The sequence below is a fragment of the Centrocercus urophasianus genome, unplaced genomic scaffold (genome assembly GCF_019232065.1).
Source record: "Centrocercus urophasianus isolate 14NV4802_14NV808 unplaced genomic scaffold, USGS_Curo_1.0 seq_17, whole genome shotgun sequence".
Taxonomy (NCBI): Eukaryota; Metazoa; Chordata; class Aves; order Galliformes; family Phasianidae; genus Centrocercus; species Centrocercus urophasianus.
The window spans coordinates 2,188,025-2,199,996 of record NW_024884722.1 but is presented as its reverse complement, the minus strand read 5'-3'; the positions used below and the strand labels follow the sequence as shown (position 1 = coordinate 2,199,996).

Below are 11,972 nucleotides of genomic sequence, written 5' to 3'. Positions count from 1 at the left end.
AAAAACACAGAATGGTTTGGGTTGGTTTGGGAAGTTTCCCCTTGAAGCTAACTTTATTGTGGGCCTGATATCCTCCAGTATGGATGCTTGGGTTGGAAAGATGCACAGTGTGGTTGCAGGGCTCTCACATCACACCAAATGGGTGATAGCTTCTGGGAACACCATGCGATGTGCACCCCAACTTGGTGAGGATGGGTGATCCAGGAGCTGCCCCTGTCCAAGGAGAAATGCTGGCAGTGCGAAATGCTGGCAGTGCAAGAGATGAGGATTCCTCCTTTCCAAAGTCAGAAACGTGAGAATCAGGGCTATAACCATAGTAAATGCATTTTCCTTTTGTGCTGCCTTCATTCTTGCAGAATGGGACTGACCTCAAAAGGATTTTGGAGAGCATGAAGCGTGCATGAACAGCGTGCACTCTTCTTCGAAACCCACCTCAATCCCTGTCAGTGGGTCTATGGGAGAGGTTGTAGGTCAGAAAATAGCCCTGGGAAATTCAAAGCTATCAGGCTCTGTGTTTCCCATCTCTGACTTTTGGAACAGAAATAGCCAGATTGTGCCTTGTGAGATCTGCAGGGATTGTAAAGCAGTTCGGTGTGGCTTAAGATCACGGTGTGTAATTTTGTTAAAAACTCACACTTTGAGATGTGCACCAAGTAGGCACAGTTGTGCTGAACTGTGAATCATTCCAGATAAGGGAAATCTTTGGGTTGCACTCCTGGTTACATCTTTGATGTGCAGTTATCAGTATCCAAGCTAGGCTGGTGTGCCCGCAGTATAGATGTGCCCTAAGGCCAAGAGCTTCAACTTTCAAAGAACATGTGTTGAGAGCCTCTGCCCTTATATCAGAACCTTGCAAAGAGCTGAATCACGGCATTTTTAGCTCCTGTCCTGTTGGCTTAGATGATACTGATCTTACAAAATTTGGCAATGCAGAGAACTGTAGGGTTATTTGAGTTTCAAAGGATCTTTTACGTGTATTGAAGTCCTGCCGTTCCTGCCGTTACGGGAGCTGTGTGAGCTTCTCTTTCTTTGTCACCTGTTTTTAATTTGTTGTACAAGTGTGGAGAACCTCAGTTCTCTTGAAGTGATGGAGAAGGGCAGGTCTGGGCTGGGCTCTGGAGCCCAGTGCTGGATCCCTATGCTGATAGAAGTATCACCTCATCCCCTGACATTGCCCTTCTTCCATAAACCCTGCTGAGATGGCATCTCAGCTGTCCTGTCACACTCATGTTATTGTCCAGTGTTCAGGACCAGGTGAGTAATGCCCATGGTGCTACCATGAAGCGTTAGCTCAGCTGTGCTCCTTCCTGTCTTGTAGTTGAGTCCTTAAGCTGCCCTTTGCAGCTCTAAAAAAGCCCTCTGCTCTTAAAAAGAAGCTTTAAGCCCCTTTGAAAGTTTCACCCCACGTATCTTCACTCTTCATGGTTAGGACTCACTCAGTCTTTACTGAAAGTGCAGTATTGAAGTCTGTCAGAGAATTTTTTCCGTGTACTTGTGTGATGGGAATTGGGCTTAAAAGCATGAACTAAAACTACACAAATGAAAGAACTGGCTGTCAGCAGGCAGACTCTTTGGAAGGAAGAAAGTCATTGGGATTTTCTGTGGACTACCTGGTTGCTTCTGAGAGTCAACACAGCATCACGCTGCATTGACAGTCCTGTTAATGCAGTGTGTCTCCCACACTTTTGCTGTAGGGAGTATCTGGAGAATATCCCATGTCTTATCCTCAGAGAGTAATCCTGATCCTCATCATTTATGGCCTTTCCTATTTTCTGGAGAGCAAGGTTGTGTCTCCTCTCCAATTACTGGATTTTGTGTTTGCTCTTGATTAACAATTAGCAGTTGATTACTTCTAAAGTTAGCAGCCCTAGTGGGAGGAACACATGCAAGACAAATTTGAAGACCCTGATGTCTTCAAATTAAAAGGAGAGGGGATTATAGGCTGAATAAAGGAGGCTGATGCAACTTTTCGAAGAGTTGTATCATGGGCTGAGACAGCCATCTGCAACAAGTTTTGAACAAGAAAACTGAAATATCTTCTGCTTTTTGGCTTGTGATATTTTCAGATGAAGTCATTGATAAGAAGGAGAGAACTCAAGGGAAAATCGTGCTTGTTGGTGGCTTATGTCCTGACAAAAAGCATGTCAGTGTGGGCACCAGCTGCATGACAGCAGCACCAACTCTGCCCTACCTGAGAACATTTATAGGCAATGATTGTCACCAAGCGTTGCTGCACAGAGCAAGCAGTGAAGCTCCATCCCTTCATCCATGGAGTCAGAGGCACTTGGCATTTGGGGAGCTTCTGTCCCAAGCTTCTGTCTCTCACTGCCCTTCCAAAGCAGCATGGTAGTTGGGTTTTATTTTCTTGCCCAGAAATCTGAAAGCACCAGTATGGTCTCAATGAAAGCTGGGCTTTGTATTCTGTTTAGTAAGTCATGATGGAGAAGACCGTGTCAAAAGGCTTTTGCAGAAAAGGACAGTTCCTCAAAAGAGGCTGTAACATACGTGTTTATTTAAGTGGCACAGACAAGTAGAAGGAGAATAGTGGTGAGTTAGAGGAGCATAAAGAACAGATGGGAAACGCTCTGAGTTTTGAAGAAAAGGTGTTCCTCACGTCCTGCTGCTGTTCCAGATGTTGCCACTCACTCCCTAATGGTGTTTCAGGTCCCGTGTTGCAGCTTTGCCTTGCTGCCCTTCTCACAAATGCCAAGAGCTGATCTGTAGAGTGGCTGAGATTTCCCCATCGCCAATATTGCCTGAGCAGAAGGAAAAGAGCCACTCCTGCATTTTGGTCTTGAGATTTTCTCATAATTGTGTGCCAATATGGAGGTAAATGCCATACTTTCCCAACGAAAGGAGGACCAGGACTGTTTGTAGAGGAAATGAGAGCTGACAGATGTTTCACATCCAGCTGACCTGCTGCCATGCTGAAGGTCACTCCAGAGTAAAATCTGCCCAGGTGTGGGCCATTCAGCCCCTCCTGTCCTGGTGAGCATTTTGGCATCCTCTGGGTCTCTCACTGGAAGACAACAAATATAGACCTGCAGGTTTGTGCCCTGCTTTTTGTTTCCTAGCCACAATTGTTTCACTGGGTTAGCTCTGACCAGCTTTTGCTGTACATCACCCATTTCCATTCCTAAGTGACATACTGCTTATTTGAAAACATCTCAAGGACTTAGAGAAGAGAAAAAATGATTTTACAGAGCAGTTCTTTATGGACTGAAGTATGCACATTTGCTTGAGCCAAAACACACTTTTGATGTCTTAGATTAATACAAAATTTTTTTGTATTAATTATATATTATATAATATGTATATATTACATATATGTTATATTTGTATTAATATAATATAATTATATATTATATATTTATATAATATAATATATAATATATAATATATAATATATAATATATAATATGATTTTATTAATTATTAATATATTGTCAAGTTTTTCTTGTCTTTCTCAGCCTTACCAGCTGAAGAACTCTGAGACAGAATGCAATAAAATATATAAAAATTATGGCCCTTAAAGCTGCCTATTTCTCTTTCTTCAGTACTATTTATACTATTTACAGTCTCTTTTCTTGTTTCCTTTAAAGTTTGATCTCTTTAAAGTTTGATCCCTTCTTTTTAAATCACATCAGAATTTCCTACTTCCTTTTCTCACCGCTGCCAGAAAACATTGCCTTTTCCTGGTCTTTCTGGGCCCATTTTTCATTCTTGCTTCCACTTGAACAACTATTCATACCTTCTTAGATCATTGAGATCTTTGTTGCATCCAAGCAGAAATGGGGCTTCAGCTTTGACAGGTGTCTTTTTAGCTCAGCACTGACATCTTTTCTTAGGCTGCAACTTCCTGCAGGATCTATTTGAGAAGTTTCCGAACGCATAAATTACGTCGGCACACACAAAGAAGAACAACAGAAATGTTAATTACTGCCACTTTCCAATTGCTGAGTCTCTCCTTAATGGGTTGAGCAAGTTTTGTCTGGTGTGCTTTTTTCTTTTCTTTCTTCCTCTTTTTTTTCTTTTTCTCCAGATAAATTATCAAACGACTTCAACATTTGGCGATGGTGCGCTCGGAATAATGAGAGCTTGTTTTTCACGTTGTTGCTCTTCATGCAGATCCTTTTTCTGAAGGCACGCTAAGGGAGCTGACAAAAAACGCAATATGATTTATAAGCCCAAAATACTTTCTGCCATGCTTAAAGATGTTTTTGCCAAAAGCGCTGTTCTTGTCATATCCCATAAAAAGCATGAAGGTGGTGGTGTGGGGAGATGGGATGGGGACGTTTGTGGATCGCCCGCAAGGTGCCGTGTGCTGCCATCCATGGGTGGTGACGTTTGGCGCAGGTTTCGCATCGCTGCACAATTTGATGGCATCTCAGATCTGCCCCGTGCTGGGAAATGGGACCGTCAGTGCCGGGTAAGGAAACTCGTGCTGTCTCTGCCCACATCATCTCCGTGTACTTCAACCGGGAAAAGGAATATAAATATAGAGATGATGATTTAGACTTCAAAATGCTGACGATGGTGACGGTGACGCAGCTGAGAGTTCCTGTCTGAGGTAGGATTGAAAATGTGACTTCAAAGCTAATTCCTACTTCTGGCACAGGAGATGAGGCAGCAGCTCCATCCCTTTAGCTGTGACAGTGACACGGCTGGCCATGATGGCACAGAAGTTCTCTGAAGTTGTGCAGCCACCTGGACCTGCGGTGCCCATCGCTGCTTGCCCGTAAATCCTCCACCAGTCTGGATGTGGCTCTGGGCAGCCCGGTCTGGTGGTTGGCAACCCTGCCCATGGCAGGAGGGGGGTTGAAACTAGATGATCTTTGAGGTCCTTTTCAACCCAGGCCATTCTGTGATTCTGTGATCTCTTCATGTAGTTCACCACCCCATGCTCTCTGCACACCTCCTCGCTGGTGAGCATCTGGTCACACAAAGCCCGCAGATCAAAACTCTTTTGAGGAGTGGGAGACTGTAAAGCCTTTTTGATTTTTCTCCTCAGATCAAATGTGCATGTCAGAAGGTGCACTGCTTACCTGCTGCTAACATGGGCTTGGTCACAGTAGAATTGCATGGACAATAACGTTTTAAAGAGGAGCCGTGAATCTTTTAAGCAGGGGTTGCAGTGCCGTGGCTCAACATGGAGCCTCTTCCTCTGCAGTTTGCTCTAGCAGAGATGGGGACTTGCCTCCCAGGCCTTACCCCACAAAGTGTCAGCATGGGACGTGCTGCTGCTGGGACACAACCAGATTTAAAGGGGTTAGAAACACAGCAGGTAGCTGCCCAGATTATCCTAGTGTGACCTGTGGCAACCTTCTTTGCCTCCATAGACAAAATCTGCTCCAAGATACAGGCAATGGCTTCACTTGCATCCCCACAAGGGACACAGCACAAGGTGTGAGCCCAGCAATAACCAACGAAGGAACAAAACCTGCTTTCTGTACTCTGTTTTTCCTCCATCTTTGTGCCTTGCTGCGTTTTTCTGTTATCACAGAGTCAGAAATATATTTGCAGTCTGTGAGTACCATTCATTTCCATTTTGCACTTTGCTATGATCTCAAAGCAAACCACCCTGGCTCTTCAACTTTTTGATGCTCTGGAAAGCCAGGGAAGCTTTGAGCTTGGAGCACAATTTCCCAGCTGCATTCCTCAAACAAGGCCATACCATGGTTTGTCTGTGGCCATCCTAGAGGGGAATGAGAAGCTTTGGCACCTTGCCCTGGTTCAGACTACTAACCCAATCTAGTTTTACAATGTTCAGGGTTGTATTAATGGGCCGGGTACGCTTTCACTTTTATTATTTTGATCCCATAGCAGAGGCGTGAAGTGCCAGCTTAAACGCTTCAGATTTATTATTGTGATGGAGGAGAGAAATATCAGCTTCTTATAGGCCTACTAATCTCATTAATTATATAAGCTTGATGGCTTTACCTGGAAGCTTTGCACTGTGTTTCATGAGTTTTTTGGAGAGAAGCAGAAGGAGAACAACTAGATGCAATACACTATCCTGTTAATAGGTCAACAGATGATTGTTGTTGGCCTTGCAGGAAGTAGAAGCTATTGCTGCTAATTTACTCTCACAAAATGCAAATTTTAAGGATGATGAAAATGTATCACGTTTCTTAATGATTCATATGACCTATGATATCTATTGGTGAACCTTACCTGGGGACAAGGCTTCAGGCTGGGTGCTTTGCAGACGAAGTGGAAGATGGAAATGTCAATTGCCACTTGTTCTGTTAAACCTGATTCATCGAAACCTGAAGTGGGACTATCTTGAATGTTTCTGAATTTCCACATATGCTTTATGCATGCAAATCACAGCTGTAGTGCATTACACTGCACCCAGAATACCTGGAAAAAAAATAAACTCAAAGTTAGGTGCAAGCGTGAGACGTTTTTAGTGGAAATCCCAAACTTTACTTCCCTTTTCCCTATGAGAGAGTCAGATACTAAGGGCAGGAGTCGGTGTCTGGTGAACTTCCCTGGCTTTTAGGTAGAACTGGAAGCAGAAAACAGTGTAAGGAATTTTGCTAAAAGAGTTTCTTCTTGTGAGCATTTATCATGTGGGCACAAATAAATAAATACATGCTTACAAATCCTCAGGTTAACCATAGATTTCTTCCTCCTTCTCAGCTCAGATGTGATTGATTTGTTTTGCGAAGGAGATTTGCTGCCCTGTGAGCATCTTTCCCACCCTGCATGTGGAACACCCCTAATGAGCATATTTGATTGCTGTTTGTTTTGGTTTTTTTTCTCCTTCCTTCAGCAGCTCACACAAGAACAGCCTTCCTCCACTGTCTGAAATCTCAGTAACCTGTAGCTGTGCCCCAGGAACCACAACGCAGCCTCCTTGGGAGCCCCTGGGAGCTGCTGGATTGCCCCACTTGGTTGTCCTTTTGTTACCTCCTCCTGCTGAAGGAGCCTATGGGCCTCATGTCCCAAGCTTGTCAGGTAGAAATGTGACCAAACCCACTGTTTTATAGATATGTGATAAAGGTGGGCATACAGGGTACAAACTCAATAATGCACCAAAGGTTACCCAGCGATACCTGAGGTACAGCTCCACAGCGAACCTAGAAATCCTAAACTTTAATCACAAGCTATTCTTGTTCCTCCTTTTCATGACAGTGTTGTGAGAAGGCTAATTTTGTATTAAAATTGAGTTAGATCGATGCAGATACAATGGAAGTGGATGCTACATTTTGCTCTAACGGCATCCAACGCGGAGAGCTTTTCTTTGCAGCAGGAACGTGGGCTAATCCGCTTATCGGTTGGAGTTGGAGGTCCTGTACGAGTTGCACTGAATGTTCAGTTCAAATGAAAGGATTTTCCTGGCGGATAAGAGAACACATACTGAATGTGCAAATAGACAAATGTTCTCCAGATGGTTTTTACAAATGGTTTGCTTACTATGGTGTTTAAATCAAGCTAACTTCATCTTGTGTCTCTGTAGTTCTGTTGGTCAGGAAGAGTCTTTAGGACTACATTGAAGTACTTTTGAGCAATGGTAAGCACTTTGTTAAAAAGTAAGAATTAGGGGATTATATCAAGCACTGGTATGATCAGTACTGCTATGTACAGTGATCATGAAAATGAAGTGCAACACAACCTTCGATCCAATTATGGTTTTTCCTACAAGAAGTGTCAGAGGCTCTTAAATGTTTCTTCCAGCTTTATCTGTAGCCTTTATTACTTTGTACTTCCTAGAATTAAATGCAATTACATCAGGAAACTGAATGTTCGAGGTAAAGTTGCCCTAAGTTACATAAGCTTCAGCCTCCCCAGAGGCTCTTGCAGAGTTCCCATCTGGAGCCCTTGTACATTGATTTTTCAGTGTATACACCAAAAGGAATGCAGCACTGGAGGCCGCTGAGTCACTGGCTTGTACCTCTGTACCACTGCATGAATGTCAAAAAAAGATTTCTGGTGTTTTCATTTGAAGGGAAAAGAAAATAATTTCATTTTTTTCAGCGTTGCCTCAGTGGCGTGGTTTAACATTCAGGGAACTTGCAGAGCCCATACTGTTTTAACAGCACTCTGTAGAACTGAACCAACAAATGCTGCACTACTCTTAATTTTGTAGCAGTGAAAAACAATGCTCTTACACAATAAATAATGTTTTGATGTAAGTCAGTGGAATTATTAATCCTACAGAAGACTTTATTGGATAAACTTGACATAAACTTGACATCTGTCTGAATACAAGAGAAGAAAATAGTGTCCTAAGAACTTCAGTAGTAACATTTAAGATCTGCTAAAATGAAAAATTAAAAGCTAAGCATGTAGAAAAAGGAAAAGAGAGCTACGTATTTTGTCATGCATTGTGCTAGGCATTGTATCTTCTTTGATTATAACAAGTTTCTTTGAAGAATATTTCTACTTAAAATACACTTCTACTTATTTTCCCTGGCAGACAGGCTTTAAAGATCTAAATACGATGTACTGGAGGAGGTAAAAATTCTTGAAGTGTATTTTTGAAATCTTTAGACCTTTGACCACATTTGCTATGATGACACAGACTTAACAGTAAACCCACTTGAAAGACATTTCCATGGAACACTTTAAACGGAATCAGTTGGTACTTTCATAATGGCAGCTGAATGTGCGTTCTTGCCATTTTCCCATTTAACAAGAAGAAAAGGCCAAACAAGAACCAATTAGTCACAATAAAATCAGCTTTGATGACATTTTCACTCCTGAACTCTGGTATAAAATGGTCATCTAAGAAAGAACTGAAAGGATATGTGAGGAATTTGGTGGTATAACTGCATGTACATACATACACACTCCTGAGCAAGAAATGATCAGGTAAAGATGCAGCCATTTAATTGCTATTTGGAGAAGATATACTGTTTTTGTGTTTAAACAGATGCGTAGAGCCTTGCTTGATTTTTGTTCCACGTTTTAACTGGTTGTAATTTGTCTTTGAAGTCTATGCAGGTTAAACCTTCTTTACATCCTTTGGATCTCAGCAGTGTTTGTGTGCTCGGCTTACCCAGTTGGCCCTTCCATGGTAAGTCATGCTCCCTGGTTACTGGAAGATCAGATGTTCCATTTATTTTATGTATCTGTTGGTGGTGGTGGTTGGTTTGATTTTTTAATTAAATGAAAGGAACTTCTATTGAGGCTACTGAGTAAACATTATCTAATAATATCTGGATAATATTGTCTGGAATGGAGCTTGTTTTTGCTTTAGCTACACATAAAATCTGCAAGCCTGTAAGATTGCCGTGTAAGAAATCTGCTGCATGTTGGATGTTGAGTGTGAAGAACTTTTGCCAGTGTTGAAATATCATACGGATAAGAGGGAATCATCAGTCTCCCCCCATTTCATTTCAGTTCCTCGTTGACGTCCAGTAGGTAGAATAACAGATGTGTGTTTATTTCATTTGTTGAAATTATAAATTATAAACCAGTAAGTTTGTTAGTCACTGCTATTAATATGTGCAGGTAAAGGAGAAATACCAAGTTGGGAAAATTATTCTGTAGAATCAGTAACACCCCCTCGGTATCATGGACTGTTTAACTTTCTTAAACGGTGAAATCAAATTGAGTTTGCTATTTAAAGAACACTGCTAATAATCCTTCTGTTCTCAACCAAGGCAGTATGAGAGGCTGTTGCTCAAACAGGATATACACCATTTCAGTCAGGCTTTCCAATGTGGAATGAGAAGTTTTATTTCAAGTGACATCCAGTATTCCTGCCTTGGACAAAGACTTGTTTTTCCAGTGCTGTGAAATAGCTCTTGAAGTCACAGCTCTGATTTCTGGGTTCCCTGCACCGTGCTGTGCATCACTGCCTTTTCATTAAGGAGATCTGTCTCTGGTAGAACACTGGCTACTCTTACAGTGGGTTATTTTATTGTTAGACTTTATCTATCTATCTCCTGCTTCCTCTGTATGTTTTACTTGTGTAAATGCTGCATCACCTCTCATTTCTGATCATGCAACCACCTCCCAAACAAGAACGCAGCACTGAGAGGCTTAAAGGGATGGCACAGAGAGCACAGATTTTTGGCAGCTCAACAAGTGTGTAAATCATGGCGCGATGAAAGATGCTCACAGCCTCTAGAGACATGCCAAGAAATATTTCCGTTTAATTTCAATGTTAATTTAAATCTGGTTTGAGTTTGTTTAAGTTCTTGTGCTGTTTGCATTTTATGATGTGCAGTGCAGTAAAAGGAACTTGTACTTAAACCTATGTGGATCTTAATCCAGGCTTTTTACACTTCCTATTACCACGTTGTCATTATTAAATGTAACTACCACCATAACTGGTCGTAACTGCTAGAAAGCTTCCTCTCTCAGACTTCTGCTTTACAGCTATTTTCATTTTCCTTTCTCTGTCGTTGAAGCTGAGTGACTTCACACGAGAGGTAACAAGATGCTGTTACGTTGCTAACTGAAAAAAAATCTCATTTTAGGCCAAAAAGTATGCATGATACTCTAGGGAAACCACGCTGCATGTCGCAACAGGTCAGCATCACAGGAAACAATTCATTTCATAAGCATCATTTGAGCAGTATCAGTATTTTAAACCTGAGATACATCAGTTACGTGCTCTGTAAAGCTATGAAAAAAAAATCTGATTTTGAGTACAACAAATCCTTAGCAAATAGCAGTTCATACTTGTCATTCTAAGCATAAATTGTTTTTGTGTTTCTGCTTTGCTTTTCATACCGAACAAACCCTGTCAACCGCACAAATCCATAATTTTACCTTCCCTTATCTCTTTCTTTTTTTCTCTCTTCAGAGCAGCAATCCTTTTTATTTGAATTGCCAGCTGTATGGAAAATCTGATTACTGCCTGGTGCTGCTGAATAGCTGCTTAGCCAAGGTGGGCAGGAGCGAAGAGCTGGCTCTCCTAAAGCCTCCCTTCCTGGAGATGCCTTTCAACAAACGGTCCTTCCGCAATGGTGTGGGATCAGGAATTAAAAAAACTTCCTTTCGAAGAGCAAAGTCCTAAACAAATGTTCCAAGCCGTACCCTCGGTTTTAGCATCCCATGCCCAACTTTGTGCTTAAAATCACCTTAATGCTTTTTTCTGCCAAAACCATCAGACACAAATGTACCCGTGTCTTCATCTTGTAAGCAGATGTTTATTTCAAAGAGCACAAGCCAAGTGGAGCAGATGGGAGCACTCAGAATGGGCTTTGTTTTTGGAGTTACAGTATCATAAAGTTTTGTATGGAAATGAATGTTTTCATTTGGTTAATTCCCCTTCTTTGTAAAGCTACAGACTCAATCAGCTGGCTCCTGATTAGCACAAAGGCAGCCGTCCTGTCCCAACCCCTCTTGTTGCTGCCAGCTGCTGTGGCAGCGTTCGCACAGATCCCCAGGGTGTTCAATTTCTCATTTCTGAAAGGTGTGAAGGGCCACGGCTGAAACAGAGCCTGGTCCTGCTTGCAGCTTCTGCTTTCTTTGTAATGTTGTTATTTAACATAACTTTTCTGGGAAATAATGTCTTTGGGTGTGTGATCTCATTTCCAGAGGAGTCCTTGGAAGTCATGTTGAGGCAGGGTACCAGCAGCTCCCATTGCCTCAACCAATTGACTTGTGTAGCGAACACACGCCTGATGAATTGTGTTTCTGCTCATGACTGCAGGTGTGGCACAGTAACTAGCAATGCTCTTAATTCTCTCTAAAGAATTTCATAAAAGATTCGCTTGGTCTGAAAATATGTAAGCATTTTGTGTAGGAATGGTCATCTGCTGTGTGAGGTTTCCCTCGTGGCTGTCTCCTCCAAATGCAATGTTCCAGGCTGTAACTTTGCTTTGAAAACACTGAAAGTTATCTGTGCAGTGCATTTTGAACTGAAATTTGAAATAATAATAAATAAGTACGTGGACCCTTTCTAGTATTTCCTTATTAAATATCAGGTTGCTGTTCCATCAGAATAAGGCTGGGTGGCACATCAGCCACTGCCAGCAGCTCCACTCCTCCATTTTGCAGCACGAGCC

General features: G+C 42.0%; 1 protein-coding gene across 1 annotated transcript; it reads left to right on the top strand.

Moving 5' to 3' along the window:
* Window positions 1-3,800: 3,800 nt before the first annotated feature.
* On the top strand, window positions 3,801-11,345 carry NPS (neuropeptide S). The gene is made up of 3 exons (XM_042818919.1): window positions 3,801-4,429; window positions 8,944-9,025; window positions 10,766-11,345. Exons 1-3 carry the CDS (start codon window positions 4,215-4,217, stop codon window positions 10,976-10,978), a joined length of 510 nt encoding a protein of 169 aa, XP_042674853.1. The 5' UTR covers window positions 3,801-4,214; the 3' UTR covers window positions 10,979-11,345.
* The last annotated feature ends 627 nt before the right edge of the window (window positions 11,346-11,972 follow it).

Coding starts and splice junctions, on each gene's coding strand:
- NPS (XM_042818919.1), top strand. CDS start 4,215: ATGTTTTTGCCAAAAGCGCTGTTCTTGTCATATCCCATAAAAAGCATG. Junction 4,430..8,943: donor AATGGGACCGTCAGTGCCGG/GTAAGGAAACTC, acceptor TTGTCTTTGAAG/TCTATGCAGGTTAAACCTTC. Junction 9,026..10,765: donor ACCCAGTTGGCCCTTCCATG/GTAAGTCATGCT, acceptor TTCTCTCTTCAG/AGCAGCAATCCTTTTTATTT.